The sequence below is a fragment of the Terrapene carolina genome, unplaced genomic scaffold (assembly GCF_002925995.2).
Source record: "Terrapene carolina triunguis isolate 2854851 unplaced genomic scaffold, T_m_triunguis-2.0 Scaffold629, whole genome shotgun sequence".
NCBI lineage: Eukaryota > Metazoa > Chordata > Testudines > Emydidae > Terrapene > Terrapene triunguis.
The window spans coordinates 2636545-2654842 of record NW_020664980.1 but is presented as its reverse complement, the minus strand read 5'-3'; the positions used below and the strand labels follow the sequence as shown (position 1 = coordinate 2654842).

At 42.8% G+C, this 18298-nt stretch overlaps 1 protein-coding gene across 1 annotated transcript in view; it reads left to right on the top strand.

Moving 5' to 3' along the window:
• SH3RF2 (SH3 domain containing ring finger 2) overlaps nt 1–18298 on the top strand; it is a 77887-nt gene that overhangs the window by 35348 nt on the left and 24241 nt on the right. Inside the window, exons 3-4 of the mRNA XM_024199393.1 lie at nt 1504–1599; nt 4751–5077. Of these exons, the coding sequence (XP_024055161.1) occupies nt 1504–1599; nt 4751–5077 (423 nt within the window). The remainder of the gene's footprint in view (nt 1–1503; nt 1600–4750; nt 5078–18298) is intronic.

The following is an 18298-nucleotide window of genomic DNA, read 5'->3' as shown; positions in this document are numbered from 1 at the left end:
TGTTTCACTGCTTACTCATTCTATTTATTTGCTTTTGGAGACAGCACTCCATTTCCACGCCTACAGCTCAGTTAGCACACGGAGCGTTATCGTACATATAAAACAGGCAGATGCTTCTTCGAGGAGGGGACAACACACTCACTCACTCACATCCCCGTCCCTTGCAATGTTAGTCAGACAGCTCACATTGTATGTTCTCACTGAAGGATACCAGCTGCTGCAGTGATTCCCTTTAATATCACCCATCAGGCTGCACGAGGTCTATGAAGCTCCCTCTGTGCACCCAACCGCAGCAGGAGGATTCAAAGCTCAGCATACCCTGCATACCCTCCTCTCTGCTGCTCTATTCCCCTCTTGAGGTTATTTGCACCCCAGCGGGTGCTAGTAGTCAGCAGAACCCAGGCACTGCAGTTGTGACAAGACCCTTATGGGTGATGCAAGAAAGGAGAGGTTCTGTGCACCCATTCCGAGTGAACCACAATCTGGCCCTGGATGTTTATGCAGTGATTTAAGTCACAGTCCAGATGACAAGCGCTATCAAAGTGCAATGTATTATTATTAAAAGAAACATCTGGAAAGGGGGCCCGATTATCCCCTCTCCTTCATCTTGTGGAGTCATTTACACCTGCGCAAAAGGAAAGCAAAGTTCTACCAAACTGTAATGGAATCCTCATCTACCCACTTTGCACAGATGCAAGTGATGCAGGCCAGAGGGGAATTAGGCCAAGACCATTCTGCTCTCAATTGGAATTTGAGAATCAATCAAATTTTACTCTAAAACTTCAAATTCATTCAAAGGAAAGAAAAATGTGAGTTTGGTCCCATGCATTTTTGGACTTTTTCTCCCAGCAGGTATTTTAAAAAGATCAAATACAAGTATATTAAAAATGAATAACATTTCATTTCTGCTGAGTTGCACAGAAAATGGATCTTTCCAAAGGATTTTTAACCACCAGTCGATACAAAACTAGTTTTGCTCCAGAGTATTTGAAGTACTGCAGGTCCAATAATATTAGGATATTTCAACTCTTGAAATATTGGTTTATATGAGTTTCTTAGCAGTACAGTGCCAATTGCCTGGAAACTTATAATGGTTTATATTTGGTACATATCTGAAATGCCATTTTCCTTATTTTATTCATGCGTAGTAATTAAAGAAGAATTTCCACATGAAGGAAGTCTTTTAAAAAGTCATAAGCTCACTTGCTTTTCATGCATTTTCCATTATTTTTTGTTTCATGGTCCTGATTTAGCAAAGCATTTAAAGTTAAGTTAAATGCACACTAAGCATAGAGCTGAATAGAGATGGACTTAAACATGCACTTAAGGCTAAGCATGTGCCAAAGCGCTTTGCTGAAGACCTGTGTTCTCTACAGCGGACATACCTCTGAGGCTGCTTAATGATTTTTGCTTTGCAGCAATTACTGGTCAACCCCATCTTTACACCTACTATCTGCCTATCCCAGATGGGAAGGTTGGTAACAATATGCTTCTGCATTTCAGGGCGATATCATCACAGTGATTAGCAGAGTTGATGAGAACTGGGCAGAGGGCAAGTTAGGTGATAAAATAGGGATCTTCCCCATCTTGTTTGTGGAGGTAAGTGAAGCACATTCAAAAATACTTATTCAATCCATTACCACAGTAAGCAGTTGACACGTGTATTCACTCCCACCATACTGAACGATGCTCCTCATGTGGTCCATGATCCTGGAGGGTATTCTCTGGTTTCTGTTACATCTCATTTAAGTGAAGAATGGTGGTTGGAAGCTAAGGAGATACTCTCAAACACTGCCCTGTCAATGTATCTCACCTCCTAACTGGAGGGACCACAACTACCAATGAAGGGGTAATTCAGTCTTCATGGCCTATTCAGTCCTTGGCATTTTGCTGACACTATAAATAAGGATGAGGGTGACATGATGGGTTTTGTGATGTTAATAATTAGAAATAGTTGCAAAATTTAAATTGAAATTCTATTTTAAATGGGGGGACCCTTTCAACCAAACTGAACACTTTCATGGGGAAAAAAATCATTTTTTGATCAAAAAATGTTAAGTGAAAATTCTCAAAATTATTCATCCAAGTTCCATTTTGTTTTGTGTTGTTTATGGGGGGGGGGACATTTTCTTTCACGTTCACTGCCCCGCTACTCATCGTTTCCAGTGGGAAAAAATGAAATAGGGTTGTTTTTCCCCATCAAAATAACATTTTTCAAATGTTTTTCAAAATTTTATTTCAAACATATTTTTGGCAAAAAAAAAAATCCAAAAAATGTCATGGAAAATTTTCATTCCTTGCTAATTTTTTGACAAACTAGACTTGCCTTTTTTGATCAGCTCTATTAATACAGTTCCACTAGGAACTGTAATGAGATCAACCAACTGATTTTCCATAAAGCACAAAACATCTATCAGATAGTAACAGCCTTAAGTCACTACCAACCTGCCCCAAATTCGAAGCAGAGATTTAGAGAGAGAGATTTAGAGAGATTTAGTGCATTATCAATCTCCTTGGCCATCTAGTCTTTCCCCAGTCACAACATTTTTTGTTTAATATTGAATTGGCCATTAATGATCTCCCTAAGTTTAGCTTGGGCTATAAACTGTAAATAGCACACAAACAAATCAAAATACCTGGACACAAATGGAGATATTATTAAATTAATTACAGAAAACATTTGTTACTTATTCCACAATTACTTTATAGACAGACACTAGTAAAAATATTACTTGAAGTTCTAACAGATTTTGTAAAATGTCTCTTCATTTCATGAAATAATTTTGACTCGGGTAATTAATTACTTAATCTGGCATTAGCTGGAATAAATTAATTACGTCACTGGGGAATTAGACATTGATTATGGGAAGGGGAAACCTAGGGCTAGTTTGGGAGATACAGCACTTCTTTTGGCTTTGGCTTTACAGACGATCAGATCTGTGTTCCACTTTAACCAAACACCTAGTGTTAGGGGAATTTCAGATAAATGGTTTTGGTTTTAGACTCATCTCTAATTACTTACAGAAATTACAGTATTATACATAACACTTATTTCTGTAAGTACTTGGAGAGGAGTCTAATATATGTATAGCACACACACAGTACCTGTTTTAAACCTTGTTTTAAGAATGTGTCTTTGGGATTGAGGAGGAAGGAATATAAAAACAACCTATTCTCTTAAATGATGATACTGTAGGGGCAATTACCTGTTCCATGCTAGATTGATTATTTTTCATCCTAGGCATTAGGCATACTGCTTCAAATGAGTGGGCGAGAATCTCAAAGTTTTGCAATTCTTTAATGTCAGCAGTAAATCATGATTAATTTCTTTGGCAGCCATTGTGGTAAGAAACATTGCCACCACATGCCCTTTGATATTAATATTGAGGTAATAAGCAGTTTCTAAGAAACCCTGTTGAAATACAGGCTATTTCTACACTAGTTTATGGTGGCAGAACTTACGTTGCTCAGGGGTGTGAATAAACCACCCCCTGAGTGATATAAGTTACACCGACATAAGTGCCGGTGTGGACAGGGCTATGTCGGTGGGAGAGCTTCTCCTGCTGACATAGCTTCTGCTGCTCACAGAGGTAGTTTTATTATGCCAACGAGAGAGCTCTCTCCCATCAGGATAGAGCGTCTTCACCGGTGCAGCGGCGCCGCTGCAGCACTGTACATGTAGATATGCCTTAGTCGCTATGCAAACTGAGGGTCTGACTCTGCTCCCCTTAAAATCAGTGGTAAAAATCCCACTTCTTTCAATGGGAGCAGGATCAAGCTGTGAATGTTTTGGTCTAAACCAGGGGTTCCCAAACTTGTTCCGCCACTTGTGCAGGGAAAGGCCCTGGCAGGCTGGGCTGGGTTGTTTACCTGCCGCGTCCGCAGGTTCAGCCGATCATGGCTCCCAGTGGCCGCGGTTCACTGCTCCAGGCCAATGGGAGCTGCTGGAAGCGGCGCGGGCCAAGGGACATACTGGCCGCCGCTTCCAGCAGCTCCCACTGGCCAGGAGCAGTGAACCGCGGCCACTGGGAGCCGCGATCGGCCAAACCTGCAGACGTGGCAGGTAAACAACCCGGCTTGGCCTGCCAGGGGCTTTCCCTGCACAAGCGGCGGAACAAGTTTGGGAACCACTGGTCTAAACTGATCTAACTGAATGGAGACAACACAGCTCATAAAGCTAACTTCACTGAGGACTTCTCCATATGAAGGCCTTCATATCAGTTGGAGAGACTTGACCCCCTGCTGTGAAATGCGCCCAATCTTGCCAACACAAAGCAATTAAGGAAGATGTGCCCATTAGTCCATTGTAATTTGGTGTTCCATTTATCATACTGTGTACCGGAGCTGAGTGGAAGAAACCAGCTGAGATGCATCCTTATTCATCTCTGTGAGTCTCAAGTTTTGACAGGAAAGGAAGCCATACTTTTCTGTGAGACTCCAACTGGAGAGAGAACCAGACATCCAAGCTTAATCAGATGGTGTCTTGGTGAGAGACTTCTTCCGATCCATTTTAATTTGGTGGTCAGCCTTGTGTTAGTAATTATTCCTCTGGGATTTGTCACTGAAAATATAACAAAGCTGAGCCACTCAATTGCAAAGATTAACCATAATGTCATCTGAAGCCCAAACTCAGCTATGCTCCTTGTTAGGATGAGGTATAAAATGTGGGTCTATGCTCACTGGGTTTGGGGTCTATGCAAAGCTTAGCTTCTGAGATGGTGCCATAAAACTTCTCTTCTTTCTGTCCCAGCCAAACATGACTGCAAGACAACTCCTACAGACAAAGAAAAGCCACCGATCCTCCCCGTTTAAATATTCATCACCCTTAAGGACAGCCTCTCCCAGAGCGAAAGGCACAGAGTCACCAACCTTCCGCAAGGTGTCAGAATCTAGGAGGAAGAGCTTGAAACCATTTTCTATCACGAATGCCTTGAATTCACTCAACAGGATGGTCCACTCACCCACAGAGCGGCAGACATTGGAAATCAGCTCACCAGTGCTCATCAGCTCCAGTAATCCGACTGTGGCAACCCAGAGCAGTGAGAAAGTAGAATTCCCATATGGCACCCCTGTCCAGGTAAATAAAAACTATTCATGTTGCTGATTGTTGAGCACACACATTGTTTGCTCTGCAAACAATAGGCTGAAAAGTAAATTCTAGGTGGAAACAGTTTTTCACTATGCAGATAGCAACTTGAAAAGCCAAAGCTCAAGTTAGAATTAAACAGCTCTTTTAGGCTTTTAAACATTTTTATATCTACAATGGTTTAAACTCTTTTCCACGGCTTAGTGCAGCTTTCTGTAAATACTACAGGAAGATGATAAAGGTAAAAGACTCCCTTTAAGGATTGCATGTTAAAAAAACGGGAGGGAGGGGAGATGGAATGCTAGTGCTAGAGACACCTACAAGACCATATGTCATCCATGAAGTCAGGAAGTTTGGGACTTCTTCCCTCCTTTGGAAATGGAAAGCTCTTGAGTCACACATGCCAATGTGACTCATAAAAGGGGAGATTAAATTATCAGAATGACTACATTGTTTTGGTAAACTGCAGAGGCGGAGACTGAGAAGAAAGAGTGTTTTCTTAAAAAAATAAAAGACTTTCCAGTTTGGAAAATCTGGCATGGAATGTGCATTCCATGGGCAATTCACTGAGCCTCAATTTATTTCCAGAGAAATGTGTACCACATAAACATGCATGTGGGGGCATACACACACACACACACACACACAACTATGGGTTTGCTTTATGTGAAGGTATAGTCCAAACAGACAAAAACAAACAATATAAACAAAATAGAAGGTAAAATTAAAAACACTGATAGGCCAAGTTCAGAGGTGCCACCTCACTGATGTTTCTAGCCCCCCACACAGCCTCAGGTTGTAAATACTGGTACATGTTTGCGTAAGTGTTGCTGATGACGCATTTAAGAGACTGTTTTCTGCGCTGCCTGAACTCCTAGGGTGATATTCTGGCTCCACTGACGTCATTGGAAGTTTTGCCATTGACTTCAATGAGGCCAGGATTTCTCCCCTAATGACTTCAGCGTGAGGTTAGCCCCTGTGAGGAAGGACCTGCAAAGTCAGATCTCAAGTTATCATGTTTAATGAGGAGTTGAAAGTCCAGCTAGGTTAATGAAAAAGCTGCAATTCCTTAGGGATCCTTTAGATGGCAGTTGTTTTAACGGGCTTCTCTCTTGTCTCTTTGCTTGAATGTCAAATGTATGTTAACCTTGGGTTTTTTTAATGTATTTATTTATTTAAATATCTCTGTCATCTTTCCAGAGTTCTAGGAAACTCCTGGCATCTAGGATTATGTCTACACAGGGGTAAAAAACTCGCGGTTGGCCTGGGTCAGCTCTCGGGGTCATAAGGCTCAGGCTCCGGGGCTGAAAAAGAGCTATGTTGACAGGCTGCAGCCCAAGCTTTGAGACCCTGTGAGGAGGGAAGGTCCCAGAGCTCAGGTTCCAGCCCGAGCCTGAGAACACCTACACAATGATTTTTAGCCCTGCAGCCCGAGCCCCACAAGCCCAAGTCAGCTGATCCAGGCCAGCTGTGGCCATGCCGCAGATAGTTTGTCTCTGTGTACACATACTCTAAAGCACGCCATTAAAAATCCAAAATGTGCAATACAATATTTTAATGCAGTAGCTTCTCCTAAAGGCAAATTTTCCACTTATAAGACTTGTCCACAAAAACTAAAAGACACTCTACTCAGTCATGTTACAACACCCTGTTCTCCCCCTACAGACTCAACCCCGAAATGCTGGCAAGGAAAGATGGGTGTTGCAGCATGCCTGCCTGCCTTGAAAAGTTACCAAATCAATTTTATCTGGTAGATTGCAGAAGCTGTAATGGCTACTTCCACTGTGGAAGTCACAGGCTGTGAGAATGACCTCGAGTAGCAATTTTCAGCCATAAAAATCCACAATCTGCATAGGGGTATCTCTTTACCCACCATGGAAATGGACCAACTCATCTCCCACTGTAATCAATGGAAGTTGAGGGTGCTCAACACCTGAGAGGATTGGCTCTAATTTAGGAATACTATATCCAGTTGAGAGTTCAGGTGAATTTAACTAAGAAGAATATGCTTTTCCAAACTTGAATTTGACCACAATCAATGGGGGTTGGGAGGTTGTTTGTTTTTATAAATACCCTACTTAAATACGCTGTCTAAGGGTTTGTCTGCCTGGTATGTTAGTGCGCAGCAAACCAGGGTGTGAATCTACAGCACACTCACTAACTCACCATGTGGACACTGCTACTGCACACTAAAGGTTCTGTAGTGTGCTTTGACAAACTCCCCTTTGATATACTCCTGTTTGAATCAGGAGTTTGAAACAGGAGTACATTAAAACGCACAGTGGAACTTTTATGTGCAGTAGCAGTGTCTAGATAGCCAGTTAGTGCACCACAGGCTAGTGTGCATTGTAGATTCACACCCTGGCTTGTCACACACTGACTTGCTGTGTAGACAAGCCCTAAGATACCCTCTTTCAGTATATAATCTGGAGAAAGCAAGAAAGGCTGTAACTTACCAGCTAAAAAGGGTGGAAACTATTACTTGAAAGCCAACATAGTGTTAATGGAAACCTGTCATCATTGAGGACCAAATACTGCAACACTGAATTAAATGGGAGTTTTGACACTGCCTTCAGTAGGCAGGGGATCAGGCCACAGGTGAGCCTGCTCTAATGATATAGTAAAAAGCACCTTCCAGGAAGTTAAGAGAGGTGATACTAGAGTAATGAACTCAGACTTCACTAGCAATAAACGTGATGCCCTCTGAAAGATTATCTTAGCCTATCAACCTTAATACAACTTGGTAAGGCTTGTCTTGTCTCTTGATTACACATGATGCCACCTGCTTTCCCCCACTCACACACACGTACCTCACACTCCTCCATTCCATGACTGTTATGAAGCCAGCTAGCAAAGAAATCCAATCATCCAGACCAGAACCCTTTTTCCTTTGGAAAGGAGCCCTGGTCTTTGCCCTTCTGCTGCCTGCATCCCTTTACTTCCAAAAGAGGAATTTACCATGGCAGTAAATTCTCATGGCAGCCTAGGAATCCTTGCCTCCTTACAAACCTTACCCCAAGATTGTCCCAAGACAGACTGAATTTGGGACTGTAATGGTGTAACAGTGTTATTAAAATAGACCTTTCAAAATAAGATCGCTCCTTTTCAGGGAAGCGAAAGGTCCCAAGATCCCCACTCTCTGAGCAGAGGTCTCCACCCTGCTTGTTTACTGATCATCTGAAAAGAAAAAGGGGTTGTTAAGATTTATTTGGCACCTTTCACACTCAAGGTAATTCCAAAGATTTTATAAGCAATAAGCGAGTTCTTGGTAGTGCAGTGGCTATGCAAGAAAACCCAGCAGGTATTTTGTATTCAGCAATACGTTGCACAGCGCGTTGGAGGCTAGATCCTGTTTTACTGTGAGTGAAAGTAAAGCTCTACAATGGGATCATAGGTCAATTGAAATTGTATCATGGCTTATGAACCCAATGTCATTTCAATGAAAAATGTCTCTTGTGAACTATTGTCAACAGCATAAGCCATAGAGCAAGTATGTTACCTTGTTGCCTTATAATGGCTCTTAATTGGCTTTTTTTTCTAAGCCAGCCCTGGCTGGTTGGTTTGCTTGGCAGGTGTTTGTTTTGGAGAGGGGACGTTGAGAGAGAGGTTATGTTTTTTTGTTTCTTTATCTCCTGTCTGGGTTTGGGGCTGTGATATTTGCACCTCAGGCTTGTTCTAATTAGCAAAGTTCAGATTTGAGTGTGGGTATAGATCTAAACTTCCCTCTCCCTCCCTGGTATTTATCTCTCTGATGTATTTATAGAGATCAATCATATCTCCCCTCAGTCTTCATTTGGTTAGGCTAAACAAGCCAAGCTCCTTAAGTCTCCTCTCATAAGGTAGGTTCTCTATTCCTCTGATCATCCTTCTTTGCACCTGTTCCAGTTTGAATTCATCTTTCTTAAACATAGGAGACCAGAACTGCACACAATATTCCAGATGAGATCTCACCAGTGCCTTGTATAATGGCAATAACACTTCCCTATCTCTACTGGAAATAACTTGCCTAATGCATCCTAGGATTCCATTAGCTTTTTTCACTGCTGCATCACATTGGCGGCTCATAGTCAGCCTGTGAACCACCAATACACCCAGGTCTTTCTTCTCCTCTGCTGTTTCCAACTGATATATGTCCCCAGCTTATAGCAAAAATTCTTGTTGTTAGTCCCAAATATTGTTGGCTCCCCATGTCCCCTGTGTTATTGTTAGCAATATTAGAAACGACACTTTAAAGTGAAAATGCGAAGTGAGCAGCAACAGATGCTTCAATTAAACTTATTTTCTCTTCTGGTTCTGCCTCATCCCAGTTTAAGATAACAACTGGTTTTTGGATATTTGTTAGTCCCAAAGTGAATGACCTTGCATGACCTTGCACTGTGCACTATTAAATTTCATCCCATTTCTATTACTCCCGTTTCAAGGTCCTCCAGATCTTCTTGTATGATAGTCCAGTCCTCAATATTGGCAATACCTCCCAACTTTGTGTCATCTGCAAATTTTATTAGCATATTCCCACTTTTTGTGCCAAGGTGATGAATGATGAGAGCCAAAGTTGTAGATAAAATTTGATGCTAGGTCATCATGTTAGGTAAACTCTTTTGAAAATCTGGCCTTGACTTAGGTGCTGAGAACTTTTGAAAATCTGGTCATCAGTGCATCCCCTAAAGTGTGATTGTATCCTGACAATTGTCTGTATACAAATGGCATTGCGTGGTGGAGAAAGGGTGTTCTGTGTTCAGATTTAATTACTCCAGATCAAACGTTCTCTATTTGCAAGTAAAGACATATGGGGGTGGGGGGTTCTTCTGCAAACTCAACTTGGGATCTGAGAGTCATGCAAGGTTCTTTCTTTCTTGCACATCATCATCAGTAATAATAGTTCTGCAAGCCAATTAATTAATTAGCTCTGTGGCCTGCAGTAGGTTTGCAGAGGTGGAATTGACTGGGACTCAATAAGCCATTCTGTTGATGATGCACCAAAAGGAACCGAACCCACAGTTCAGTCCCTTTTGGGTGTGTTGGGCGTGCAGGTCTAAGAAGCGTTAAAGAATAGTTGTATCACTAAAGTCAGCAGATAATACTCTGAATACACAGAGGGAGCAGATTGGTTGATTTAGAAGGAGCCAGTGTTTATGTCATCACTATTCAGAGCAGAATGGTACTTTAAACTTTCCTCTATACTTCACCTGACTCAGTAAGTATTTAACGTTGAACCAAGAGGCTGAAGTCCAGAAGGAGCTTTGCCTCTGAAAATCCCTTACCCCAAAGATATCACTGTGGAAGGCTACAGAGTAACCAAATAGCTAGAAATGCCAGTGATCTTGGACAACCGATTCCTATAGAACAACTTCTGCTAGGCACTGACCTCGAAAGAAAATACTAGGTACTCTGAATCGAACTCGAGCTGGGGTAGCAAAGACTGGTGACAATATGACCAAGTGGAATCTAAGGAACAACCCCAAATGTGAATGTGGAGAGCGTAGGCAAGCACTTGAACACTGCCTGATACAATGGTCCCTGTCAATACCCTGTATTCCCAGGGCACTATTTGAGATAAGTGACATCATTAGGTCTTGGCTGCCGCTTTGGAGTGACAAGTATGATGATGACCTGCCTCTGTAACAAGAGGCACAGGTTTACTGCAATTAGATCTGGCATTTTACCCAACCATGTGATCCACTTTAAGTATAATTGGCTGCATTCTAATAGTATTAAAACAAAAAAATACCAACAATATTTTGTATGTTGCAATGTCATCTCTGTGCATGTTGCTGTGAAATAAAATCATGAGTACCTCAAGCAAATGCACACACACACTATACAGCAACATGGGAGCTAAGATAAGTGCTGGGCTCCAGCAGTGCAAGGAGCCTAGGTACTTCCCCTAAGGGTAAGTCCAACTAAATTAAAACAGGTCCCACCTCCTTGTAATGCTCCTTTGTTGTACCCTACTGGAAATTCCAGTAGAGTTCTTTAGAACCCTTCACCTGTTCTCTATTGGCAGCCCCAGGCCCTAGTGGCCCAGGAGACTTTGCTTTGTTCTATTGCCTACTTGGCCAATTAGAACCAGCTGAAATTTCCACATGCCGAGACATGAACCAAAATAGGCCCCAACACCAAAGTCAAAATCTGAGACTGGATGCAAAACTTTGCACAAATTTTAGGCTGTTCAGATCCATCTTTATGTTGTAACTGACAGGTAACAGTGGAGGTGCTAAGCCCTGAAATTTATTCACTAGAGATGGGCCCAAACTCTTGCTCAGAATCCCCTTCCTCCCCTAAAACTTTAGGGAAGCTTGGATCACTCTCTGAAATGGAAGCATTAAGGAGGTGCATTCCTTGAAGCATTCCTGAGCTTGAAGCATTCCTGGGCTTAGGTGTGGGTTTTATTTGCTTTCCTAACTCAGTAGGGAGCCTGTCAGTTTCCCCAATACCTTCTTAGAGACTGGTGATACCTCTGCCTTGGATGGTTGCCTGCAGGAAACTGAAGGGTTACATTGGCTTGTTCTGCTTGACTGTAAGCCTGGGGTCTACTGTCAAGACTTTCATTTGCAGCTTCAGAAGGTTTCTTTGCAAGCAGGTTAGTTTTCCCTTTCACCAACTCTTTCTTTTATACAATCTAAACTGAAGCTTTGTCTCCAATGCAAAAATAGGTCTGTTTTTACATCGAGATAGGTAACTTGAGACAGCTATTTCACTGAAAAAAAATAAACCTAGTTTTGCAGTGAAGATATAATATAACCTTTTGCTTTGTTTGGAACAAAAGGATTATTGGGGCCATGGTCTTATTGTATATACTATATAAAATAGATGAGAAAATATTAGGGGAACCATGTAATTATTGTATGTATCATGTGTGAAAAATACTCCGATATTTTCAAAAAACCATGACTCAGTTTTGTTAGAAGAGCGTTGGGTTAGGTGCAATGGAGCTGAGACAGCCTCACAATGATCAACATTTCCCACTATCACCAGGAAGGAGATGAGGCAGGCAGCAGCACCAATTTTCTTTTATTACTATATTGCTGATTGAGGTAAATTTTTTCCCCGTGCTGGCCCAAGTGAATGGCTTCTCAAATGCACAGAGCAGGTCCAACACTGGGTATGGCAATGTAAGCTTCTCCCACTTCTCCCAATGTAAGCTTCTGCCAGGTGCCTGGCTTTCCTCACCTGTAAAATGAGGATAATAATGTCACCTTGCCTTGCATGGGTGCTGTGAGGGTCGGTTCAGGTTTGTGAGGCACTTTGAGGTCCTTAGAAGAAAGGTGCTTTAGAAATCCAGTCAGTGTGTGGTGGGTGGGGAGGTGAACTCACTCAGGATTATAACAAGCTTTCTTTCAATCTAAGAGCCAAAGTCAAAGGTGACTTTAAGCTGACCAAACCTACACCTCCCCCAAGCTTGCAAATTATACATCCTTTCTCATCACCTCTGGACTGGGATCACTGACTGTAAGGGAGACCAAGTTACACATCACTAATTGCCGAGTGCCTCAAGGAGGCCAATGTTACAGATGGGTGAAATTTTGGGGGCAAATAGTAAATTTGCCCAAAAATGCAGTTTGGGGGTGACTGAAACCATTCACAAATCTGTTCAAATCCAGCGAATCATTGTGGCTGAATAAAATATGAGGAAAGCAATTTCAAAAAAGTCAAAATGGTTCATTTTGACATTTTCTAAACTAACTGTGTCGACATTTCGTTTAGAAACACACTGTTTCATTTCAAAATGTCATTTCCTTCTACCCAAATGTTGGTCCTCCGAACACCATGTTTTCAGTTTTTCGTTTTGGTGAGAAAAAACAAAAAAAAATCAGATTTGGGTCAAAACAAATGAATTTTTGTTTACAGATTTTTCAACTATCAATTATTTGATCAGCTCTGTCTACTGTATTGTAAGTTAGTGTAACTTATGAACATAGAAAAAGGTGTAAGTTACACAGCTTAGATCTCCTTACCTCTCAGTTTGGCCTAGGAATCTCAAGTGTCATCTTGAAACAGCCATGTGCTTCCTGCGTATAAATCTCCGTATAGTTCCATCAGCTGCCAAGTCTCTGCACCCAGTTACGCTGAGCCATAGATGGGGTTAGATGTGCTCTGAAAGAGTCACTTGACCTCCTATTGCAAACAATGAAGGCTCTCAGAGGGATTTTCCAGAGTTCTGCCATTAAGGTCAGTTTGTTGTCTGGTTTTCTGGCAGGAAAGACTTTAATAGAAGGTGAGGTCTGCCTAGAGTACAGTGCACAGAGAGGCTAACATGAGCTCATGAGTTGGAGCCTGGATGGAAGCTGTAGATCCTAAATGGGGGACAGACTGCACATGTAGTTGATAAACTAGATGGAAAAGGGATAGAAGATGGAACAATATTCACCTCTCCCTCTTTCATCCCCTAGTGGAAGTTTCTAGCTGTCCTAAGATGAGTGCAGGAAACATGCTTCTCTGCTATAAGGGAGGAAGGATGGGTTTATTTAGATGGAGCAAAAATTCATCACAGAATGAAAGACAATGAGTGAAAGCATTAGGATCGCCAGGCACACTGGCGAATAGGCTGAGTCGCCTGCATGAGAGATATGCATCATGACAGACATACTCCCTTGCTGGGAGCGAGGGAAAGTCCGCACTCAGGTATCTGAGGCGTCCATTTGAAATACAAAGAGATCAGGAGCACTCAGTGCCATGGGGCACCACACCTCAAAACAGGAGGCTTCTCTCCCTTCAATGAAAGAAACTGCCCCAGTCAGCATCCCTAAGACCTGTTGCTCACAGTTCTTCTCTGTCTGGGCAGCTGCTCAATCCTAGGCTGGAATAAGTTGTCCTGAGTATGATCTCTGGTGAATTTTGGCCTTTGAGGCAATACACTGTCTCAGGCAGGAGTCCAAGGAGTGGGTTTGTGAGACTCAAACAAAAAGACTAGATTGTGGGCAGGCTCACAGGTGTTAGGGTTAGCAGAAATTGGGATCACAGAGGGGGAAAGGTCTCAATCGCTATAGCAATTTTGGAGTGGGGCAAAGTAGAGGTGAAAAAAGAATCAGTTATTAGAAACTGAAAAAACAAAACCCTATTATATCTTTTCCCCCCTCAAGGACGCCATCTCCTAAATAAATGTTAAGATTATACATTTGGCCTCAGTCAAAAGGCCACTAGATTTATTACTAGTGACTCCTCACAGGCCAGTTAGAACTTCAGTACGGTCCTGCAGGAAGCGGTCAGTAATCTCGTCCATGAAAAGACACCTCTTCCCTCCCCATCTTGATAAACAGATGGATTATGGAGGTGGAAGAGAATTCCAGTCCAAAATAAAGGCATGAGAAGAAAACCCTCTAGCATCCAGTCTGTCTCCATTATGGCCTCAGTGCCTCCAAGGGAGCTGATGATGCTAGAAGTGTGGGAAGAGGATCAATCCCTAATCCCAATCACTGTTAAGTAAATATGTGTATCTTTAAAGCAGAAGTGGGGTCTGGTGGGGGTGGGAAGGGTGGCACAACACAGCACATACCAGCAAAATAACTCATGTTAGAAAATCCCCACTGGATATCTCTAGTGTCTCCCAAAATCTGCTCTACCTTACTCCCTGGCACCTTTACTGTGAAGGATCATGTCAGACTCATTTCAGTCCATAAAAGGAAATGAACTGGGAGAGACTTCTCTTATCAGCCCTCCTCCCATTGCCCGTAATTGCTGGCACACTGCAACGCTCTCCCTTCCTTTTACTCTTGCCAAGCCACTCACCCTCTAGGAGCCAAAGCCAGTTCTAAAAGACTCTGGCCCACTTTGCCCGGGCATGCAGTGAGCAGCACTGCACGTTGTGAAATCGCCCAAACTGAAAAAAAGCCATTGTTCCATCACTGATCTCAGTCCTTCCCCTCCAAATCCACAAGAAGGTAAAAAAAGCTACAGGGATCTCTTGTTAAACTACTACACTCATTTCCAGATCCAAACCAAGCCCATCCTGGCAAGTTGGGTGATAGCAAGGTCAGGGAGCACTTAGCTAGAGGCCACTGCTACTCTTCACCACTAGTCAAGTGGGTCAATGAAAGCAGAGGAGCTCAAGAAACGTGAGGGCCAGCATCACATTTGATACCAGTCATTATACAAAACATGTAGGACTTGGGTTTCAGTTACACTAAGGCCACTTTACACTGTAAATTGGCAGAAATGGCCCCCTGCAAGTATCCCCTTGCTAAGAAGGCTTCCTGGGCCAATGTGGAGCTGGTGTAAGGGCTTTACATCAGCACCCAGTGTAGACAGCATATTGCAGACAGATGGCAGGAGTTGAAGAGAGAGGGTGCGCCAAGGGCCAGCAGAGGACACAGTTATTCCCTGCTTCTGAGGGTGCACAGGGGGGATCCATGGGTAGCAGAGCACAAATGATTACAACAGCCCTGAGGTTGCTCTCGACCTACAGCTGGTTGGAAACTTTTTATTACACTTTTTTTTTAATCAAAAGATGCCATTTTGTCAAAACCAAAATACTTTGCAAAACTATATTTAATTTAGATAGAGGTTTCTACGGGACAGTTTCTCAGGTCCAGGGTGGACTTGAGAAAGAGAGAGGAAAAAGATCAAAAACCTAATCTTTTCAGTCCAAAAATGGATGTTTTGACACAATTTTCCTTTCATTCCAGTGTGGAACTAAAACAAATTTCCAAACCTCAAAAATTGTCACAAAACAGAATTGTCATTAGAGATGGCTGGACACTTATACCAGAGGCTGGGCAGTTCCCTAAGGCCCAGGGAGAGAAAAGATTGCTTAAAGCTAGCTGTTTCCTTCCCACCTTCCCCCCCCCCCCCCAACTCCTGAGCTTTGGGCATAACAGAGGAACTGAAAATCAGGGCTAATATGTTGCAGGGATTGGAGTTGGTAACTCAATAAGCAGTGCTTTCTTTTAAGTCAACAAATGCCCCAGGCATGATACTAAGTGTGGGGGCACTACTGCTGGAATTGTTAGCTTTAAGATGGGATAGGAAATTAAAGCTCTGACCATTTTCATCATTAAAGATCCTGTGGCCCTTTTCTCCAGAGTAGGAGGATGAGTCCAGGTGGCCTGGCAAATTCCAGCTTAAATGCTTTCTGCTGACCTAAACTTCCCCATGTTAGCAGAATTGCAGAAGCTATTCTTCACTCCCCCTCCTGAGAAAAGCTATGCCACGTGAATGGTGCAATATGGCTTCTATATTTCAGCTTGCAAGTGGCTGCATTTTAGTAGTGGATGAACTGATTCTTGTATTAGTTTCATCCCAGAGCAAATGTTTATGACCAAGTTATAAAGCTGCAAAAGGAGGCTATAATTAAAACTCTTTAATGAAGGTTGCCTATCACCTCCCTCAACTACGTGTGTCCTGACTTTGAAGAAGTGCCAGTACACTGCCTGCTCTATGCCAGCTTGAGTACAAGAGCTCTGTCTCTGAGGCTGTGTTGCCAATATAAAGAGGGCAAGAGGAAAAACAAACTTGAACTTCATAAGTAGAAATTAGGGAAGTGGAAAAGGACATGAAATCACCTTTATAAAAGCCTTTGGTTTGCTGCTGTACTGCTGTTACACACAAGGACTGGATCACAAAAAACTGCCTGGGCGCCACCTTATAAGAATCCCAAGATGCACAGATGAGTGTCTTAAATAAATGAGACCTTCATGCACCAGGGCTCAACAGCACAACCTGTTTGTTATTCTTTCTGAAGTGAATTTTTGTCCCTGTGAAAGACAGTGAGCGGATTGAGAGCCCAGGAGACTGCAGCCCCCCAATGCACAGAGCAGGTCCAATGCTAGGTGGAGGAATGCTAGCTTCTCCCTCATCACCCTATGCAATGGACCTCAGCCTCCCCATCTGTACAAGAGAGATAACAAAATCCCCCTGCCTCTCGGGGTGATGTGAGACTTCATTAATCTCTTTGTGTCTATAAAGCACTTGGAGAGCCTCCAAAGCAAGGTGTTATAGAAGTGCAAAGGGACCACCTTTGAAGGAGAGAGATTTCATTCTCCTTGTCTCATTTAATCCTTTGTCTCTCTGCTGAAGCTGCAAACAAGCCTAGCAACTGCAGCCGGTCAAAAAATTTCTGCTGAAATAGTTTTTCTCCTCCCAAAAAATTGGATTTTCAACTAAACAGAATGTTTCACAAAAAATGTCTGCTTTCTGAGGAAAATTTTGATTTTTTTTTCATCAAAACAATCAAATGCCCAAAAATCTACAGTTTTCCATTTGTGCCAGGAAAACAAAATATTTCAATTAAGACATGCCACTGTGGTGCTGATGAGAGTTGTAGTTTGGTTGCCTTATGTCTCCATTCTCCCCTATGGGCTGGGCTCCATAGCCACACTACATCTCCCATGATGCACCAGAGGCAGGGACTCCCATGATCCATCAGCTCCCCTCGCCAAGAAAGGAGACTATGGTGTATGGTGAGTGATGCTGTTTGGCAAAAGAGTCCACTCTATAGAGGAAAATGGGAGCATGAGGTACCTGAACTACAAATTCCCATGAGACATTGCGGCAACATTTCTAAATTGAATTATTTTTTTTTTTTTTTTTTTTTTTGCCAAAAAGTCAAAAAATTCCTCAGGGGGCGGGAAAAATTCCCAACGAGCTCTAGTGCCAGCTCTGATGTCAATTCCACTAAGGGTTGGACTAACACCACCAACTCATTTAATCAAACAGCTATTAGATGGCCACACCTTTAAATCACTATCAACCTTAACTGACATCAAACTGGCTACCTAGAGGTAAAAGCCTCTAATCGCATTAGCTGTACCCTGAGTCCCCACCCTATCCTTCAGTATACAGGTGCAACAGGCTTGGGTTTGTAGGTGTAGGTTTTATTTGATTGGTAGAGCCAATCCTATTTGCCTAAATATAAACTTACGAAAGAAACGGCAGCAGTTAATTAGCTGAATAATCACAGAGTCCTTTAGGTATTTGTTATGGGCAATAGTGGAAGTATCCTTGGGAGATCTGTACAACCCATCTTCCTAATTTCATTTCCTATAAGAGGTATATTTATGATCGAGACCCTAACCTGACTGCTCCCATCCCCCTTCACTGGTCCAGCTGTGTTGCTCAGTGAAGATTTTTCTCTGAAGGCAACCAAGTGACATCAGTTATCTGCAGGGCCGGCTCCAGGCACCAGGCACCCAAGCTGGTGCTTGGGGCAGCACCTGGAGGGGGGCGGCGGCGCAGCGCTCCGGCCCCCGGGGAGAGCGGGGCCACAGCAGGGCTCGC